Below are 5,744 nucleotides of genomic sequence, written 5' to 3'. Positions count from 1 at the left end.
GTATATCTTCAGGAGAGGTTACTGGTTTGCACCGTGTACCAGAGAAATCATTCATGAAGGAGAGTGACTCAGAGAAATGAGAAGGGGCCAATAAAGGACAGGCATACAGCTAATTTGGAGGCTTCTTACAGAATCCAGGGCCTCCAGGATCCACGTCCCAGGATGCACGCAGATCGTTCAGCCTTACACTCCTAAATCAGATCTGGGGATCCATCACCTTTGCGGCGCTTTGCTATCGGGTTGGGGAGGTTGTCGTCAATTGCGAGTTGGTGAGGTGATATCTTTCGTGCCTGATGAGAAAGAATCTCTATGTTGCTCGCTCTCGCTTTCTCCCTCCCCCTCCCTCCCTGTAACATGCCAGCCCTTTAATGTGGAGTGTCAGGGAGACGGTGACGTCACCCTGCCCACTGGGTGGCGTCCCCTCGGTCCGACACGAGTTCAGAGACAGAGAAAGGCGCTGTCAGACTGCGCTCCACTTGGGGCTCGCTTGCCGCAGATTTCCGCGCGCCCTCACTTTTTGCGGTCGAGGGGACACCCCGACGCAATTCAGGCCTTCATCCTCCCCTACCCGGGGTTCCAGCGCCGTTGGCTCGCACCAGAGCCCGGATCTTCGAGCCGAGCCCGCCGGAGTCCCGCCCGCTGGATTCGAGGACCCGCTTGGATGCTTCGCCTCCGAGCGCCCTCGGAAGATGGGCCGGCAGCCACTCGCCTAAAGACATCTAGGGGTGACCAGGTACTGCCTGAACCCGCCGGCCTGACTCGGCACCCAGCTCGCGGTTCTCTATTTGAGATCCCCAGCGGTGGAATTTTCCGCGCTAGGTTGAGGGACAGCGGCGTGCTTCGGTGGTGATGGGTTTGGAGCCAGGAGAATTAAGTTGGAGGTCGTTGGCTCGTGAGCCGGATAGGGAAGTTCGCCAGTCCGTTCTCAGTTCAACTAACTTTTAATTGTCTCTTCTCTTCTCAATCCTTAAAATATCCCCAACCAGAACCTTCTTATTTGAGTCTCTGTTCTGACGGGAGTTTCTGAGAGCACTTGGGGTGCGAGCGCGAGACATTGCTGGAGGAGACACTTCTGATAAGACAGTGCTGATAAGTCTGCCGGTCCCCAACCAAGAGCCCGCTCTCCGCTGGGTCGGGCCCGCTGTGCGCCTTTCTGGGGAGCGAGAGTTTGAGTTATCCCAAGGTCTCATTGAAATAACAGGACTCTTGTTTGGGAGGGAAATGAGCCCTGAAGGTCCATTTGGCAAAGCTGGGGCTGGTTGTGTCAGTCAGGCTCAGGTATCACTATGCTTTGAACTGCTATTAAACGCCCTGCCCCCTGGCAATATTGTCTCTGATCCATCCGAAGTGACAAGCCAGGCTCTCCTCCTGTTTGATCGCCTCGAGGTTTTTTCAGTCTTCCTGGAGGCCACAGAATGTAATGAGAGCTGAGGATCCCCGGGGCAGCAGGGCAAAGGCAGCCGTGTAGATGTCATAGGGGCCCATCCAAGAAGCACGGGGGTGTGACAATTCGTATGCAGTGTATCCTCCGAAATAGCTGTAATAACAAAATCCAATATATTTGGTCAAGAGTGATTATGCTACCTTCACTGGTGATTTTCCAGGGGCAAAGGGTAGTTTTTGGCTTAGGTACTGCACAATTAGCGCAGGAAAGGTCACTGTCTGTTTTCCTAAGGAATGCACCATTTAGCCTGTTTTAACTTAACAGCGATGTCACAACTGTTTCTTTCACCTGCTCTTTTTCTATATTTCCCCCCATTTACGGGATGTGTTTCCCCATTGTGGCATTCGGTTGACCTGAGATAAAATTAGGAATTTTAGCTCAGACTTAACCTCAGGCTTCCATTTTCAAAGCTCCCATGATTACCTACTCTAGAGATTATCTTTACTGTGGGGCATCTCTTTCCCCCCCCCAAAGATATAGAGCCATCAACATAGATGAGGGGGGAAAAAGTCACAGACGGTAGATAGCTTTAAACTGAAATTGCCTTTTAAAGTTAACCAGTACAGATCCCCAAGAACTGTTTCTTTGCCCAGTGCCTTGGTTTAACACTCTGGCCTGTGGTTACTTGCTCCTTGTTATGGAATGAGAGGGAAACAGTTTTTAAATGTTTACAGATTTTCAATTTCATCTTTTTAAGCTACCTATCTAGAACCAGAACCACTCAATTAGTTCAACGAACAGAATTTTGGGAAAAAATTGAAAGTGAAACTCCCCATTCTAGTACAATCACGAGTATGGCTTTGTACATTTTTCCACCTTTCTTCTTCCACATTCTAATTACAGTAACTAAGTATCTAATGGTAAGGATGGTGTAGAAGGGATTTCGTATTGCTTTAATGAGCTGTATTTCAACCAGTATTCCAACCAGTAGAGAATTTCCCCCAAGGAAACCACAGATACCACAAAAATCACTTTTAAAAAGGCTTGAGTTTATTTTTTTTTAACCAAAATCAATTCATTTTCAAGCAAATGTGAATGGTCTCTCCCTTTAAATTTAGATTTTAACGATCAAGCCTGTTTCATAACTTTTATAATCTGTACTAGTTACGATTGTCATTACTTTTGCATTTCTAGCAGGCAAGTTATTTTATTCCAACAGCTTCCATAAATCCGGGATAAGGTCTTGAGTTTCTTAGGAACTGACTGCTTGTGTGTGTGTGTGTGTGTGTGTGTGTGTGTGTGTTTGGGACAGAAGAAAAATTGCTACCTCCAAAGCACTGCATTTAATAAAGGGCGACCTTGAAGGAAATTAAAAGAGATGACTTTCTTGCGTCTGAAACTTGGTCACTTGCCTAGTAATAATCATGTCTTAACTAAACCAAGATAGTTAATGTAATTCTTCAGTTAGCGACACTCCCCACCCCTCTGTTTTTGAACGAAAAGGCTCAAGTCAACCTTTCCTCCTTTCCCTTCCAGTCTTCAAGGCAGACCCGGAGGGCTCGGCCCGGGGTTCCACGGCGGAGGAGATGGCTTCCAGCCCACTGCCGGGGCCCAACGACATCTTGCTGGCGTCGCCCTCCAGCGCCTTCCAGCCCGACGCACTGAGCCAGCCGCGGCCAGGCCACGCCAACCTCAAACCCAACCAGGTGGGCCAGGTGATCCTCTACGGCATTCCCATCGTGTCGTTGGTGATCGATGGGCAGGAGCGCCTGTGCCTGGCGCAGATCTCCAACACTCTACTCAAAAACTTCAGCTACAACGAGATCCACAACCGCCGCGTGGCGCTGGGCATCACGTGCGTACAGTGCACGCCAGTGCAGCTGGAGATCCTGCGGCGCGCAGGGGCCATGCCTATCTCATCGCGCCGCTGCGGCATGATCACCAAACGCGAGGCCGAACGTCTATGCAAGTCATTTCTGGGCGAAAACAGGCCTCCCAAGCTGCCCGACAACTTTGCCTTCGACGTGTCGCACGAGTGCGCTTGGGGTTGCAGAGGCAGCTTCATCCCTGCGCGCTACAATAGCTCGCGCGCCAAGTGCATCAAATGCAGCTACTGTAACATGTACTTCTCACCCAACAAGTTTATTTTCCACTCCCACCGCACGCCGGACGCTAAGTACACGCAGCCAGACGCAGCCAACTTCAATTCGTGGCGCCGTCATCTAAAGCTCACCGACAAGAGTCCCCAAGACGAGCTAGTCTTTGCCTGGGAGGATGTGAAGGCCATGTTCAATGGTGGTAGCCGCAAGCGTGCGCTGCCTCAACCCGGCGCTCACCCTGCCTGCCACCCACTCAGCTCGGTCAAGGCGGCCGCTGTGGCAGCCGCGGCTGCAGTGGCCGGAGGCGGTGGTTTGCTGGGCCCGCACCTACTGGGCGCTCCACCGCCTCCACCACCGCCACCACCACTGGCGGAACTGGCAGGCGCTCCTCATGCCCATCACAAGAGGCCGCGCTTCGACGACGACGACGATTCCCTGCAAGAGGCAGCCGTCGTGGCCGCAGCCAGCCTTTCGGCCGCGGCCGCCAGTCTCTCGGTGGCCGCGGCCTCGGGCGGCGCCGGGGCGGGCGGGAGTGGCGCCGGGGGTGGTTGTGTGACCGGCGTTGGCGTTGGCGCCGGCGCGGGGGCAGGCGGGGCAGCAGGCGCCAAAGGCCCACGGAGCTACCCGGTCATCCCGGTGCCCAGTAAGGGCTCATTTGGGGGTGTGCTTCAGAAGTTCCCGGGCTGCGGGGGGCTTTTCCCTCATCCTTACACCTTTCCGGCCGCAGCCGCCGCCTTTGGCTTGTGCCACAAGAAGGAGGACTCGGGTGCAGCGGCTGAGGCCTTGGGGGCAGCGGGCGCAGGGAGCGCAGGTGCAGCGCCCAAGGCCGGTTTGTCAGGTCTCTTCTGGCCCGCGGGCCGCAAGGACGCTTTCTACCCGCCCTTTTGCATGTTCTGGCCACCGCGGACCCCCGGCGGGCTTCCAGTGCCCACCTATCTACAACCCCCGCCTCAACCTCCCTCTGCGCTCGGCTGCGCGCTTGGTGACAGCCCAGCCCTGCTGCGCCAGGCCTTCCTGGATCTGTCTGAGCCCGGCGGCGCGGGTGCGAGCGCGGAGGCTGCGCCCCCACCGGGTCAGCCTCCTCCGGTGGTAGCCAATGGCCCGGGCTCCGGCCCACCGCCTCCTGCTGGGGGCGCCAGCACTCGAGACACGCTCTTCGAGTCGCCCCCGGGCGGCAGCGGGGGGGACTGCAGCGCGGGTTCCACGCCGCCCGCAGACCCCAGCGCAACATCCGCAGCTGGGGCAGTGTCAGCCGGCGCGGGTCCAGCAGGCGCCCGGGTGCCCGCGCCGCACCATCCGCACCTCCTGGAGGGGCGCAAGGCTGGCGGTGGCAGTTACCACCATTCGAGCGCCTTCCGGCCCGTGGGCGGCAAGGACGACGCAGAGAGTCTGGCCAAGCTGCATGGGGCGTCGGCGGGTGGGCCACACTCTGCCCAAGCGCACCACCACCATCACCATCACCACCCACACCATCACCACCACCATCATCCCGCACAGCCACCCTCGCCGCTGCTGCTGCTGCCTCCGCAGCCCGACGAACCAGGTTCTGAGCGCCATCACCCCGCCCCGCCGCCGCCTCCACCCCCACCGCCCCCGCTGGCTCCGCAGTCGCACCACCGAGGCCTTCTGTCCCCCGGGGGAACCAGCTGCAGCTACCCTAGCGAGGACAGCTCCGAGGATGAAGACGACGAGGAAGAAGAGCAGGAGGTGGATGTGGAGGGCCACAAGCCCCTGGAGGGCGAGGAAGAGGAGGAGGAAGGTCGAGACCCTGAGGACGATGAGGAAGAAGACGAGGAGAATGGGGTTCTATTAGGAGACCCCTTAGTCAGCGGTGGTCGGTTCCTCCAGGGCCGGGGGCTACCGGAGAAGGGAAACAGCCGCGACAGAGCGCCGGCCGCCGCTGGCGCTTTCCCGCTCGCCCTGAATTCCTCCAGGTTGCTACAGGAAGATGGCAAACTGGGTGACCCTGGCAGCTCGGACCTGCCCCCTCCCCCGCCTCCGCCTCTGGCCCCCCAGAAAGCGAGCGGTGGTAGCAGCAGCCCAGGCAGCCCGGTCCACCATCCATCACTGGAGGAGCAGCCCTCCTACAAAGATGTAAATATCCCCTTTAGGCTCCTTCAAGCTAATTATTATTATTTAAATGCACCTTTAGGCTGAATCGGTTACATATGCGCAGGAAAGATGAATCACCAGATTTCCCCACAGAAATGAAATATTCAGTGTGTTTGGGAGGGCTTCTTTCCTGCCATGCTCCTCCATAA

At 56.6% G+C, this 5,744-nt stretch overlaps 1 protein-coding gene across 1 annotated transcript in view; it reads left to right on the top strand.

The window, feature by feature from the left end:
• Nucleotides 1–654: 654 nt before the first annotated feature.
• Skor2 (SKI family transcriptional corepressor 2) overlaps nucleotides 655–5,744 on the top strand; it is a 42,308-nt gene continuing 37,218 nt past the window's right edge. The window contains exons 1-2 of the mRNA XM_047526675.1: nucleotides 655–733; nucleotides 2,921–5,577. Of these exons, the coding sequence (XP_047382631.1) occupies nucleotides 2,971–5,577 (2,607 nt within the window). The 5' untranslated portion in view covers nucleotides 655–733; nucleotides 2,921–2,970. The remainder of the gene's footprint in view (nucleotides 734–2,920; nucleotides 5,578–5,744) is intronic.

This window comes from Sciurus carolinensis, chromosome 15 (genome assembly GCF_902686445.1).
Source record: "Sciurus carolinensis chromosome 15, mSciCar1.2, whole genome shotgun sequence".
NCBI classification, from domain to species: Eukaryota; Metazoa; Chordata; class Mammalia; order Rodentia; family Sciuridae; genus Sciurus; species Sciurus carolinensis.
Note: the sequence above shows the minus strand (reverse complement) of the source record. Positions and strands in the feature narration are given on the sequence as shown.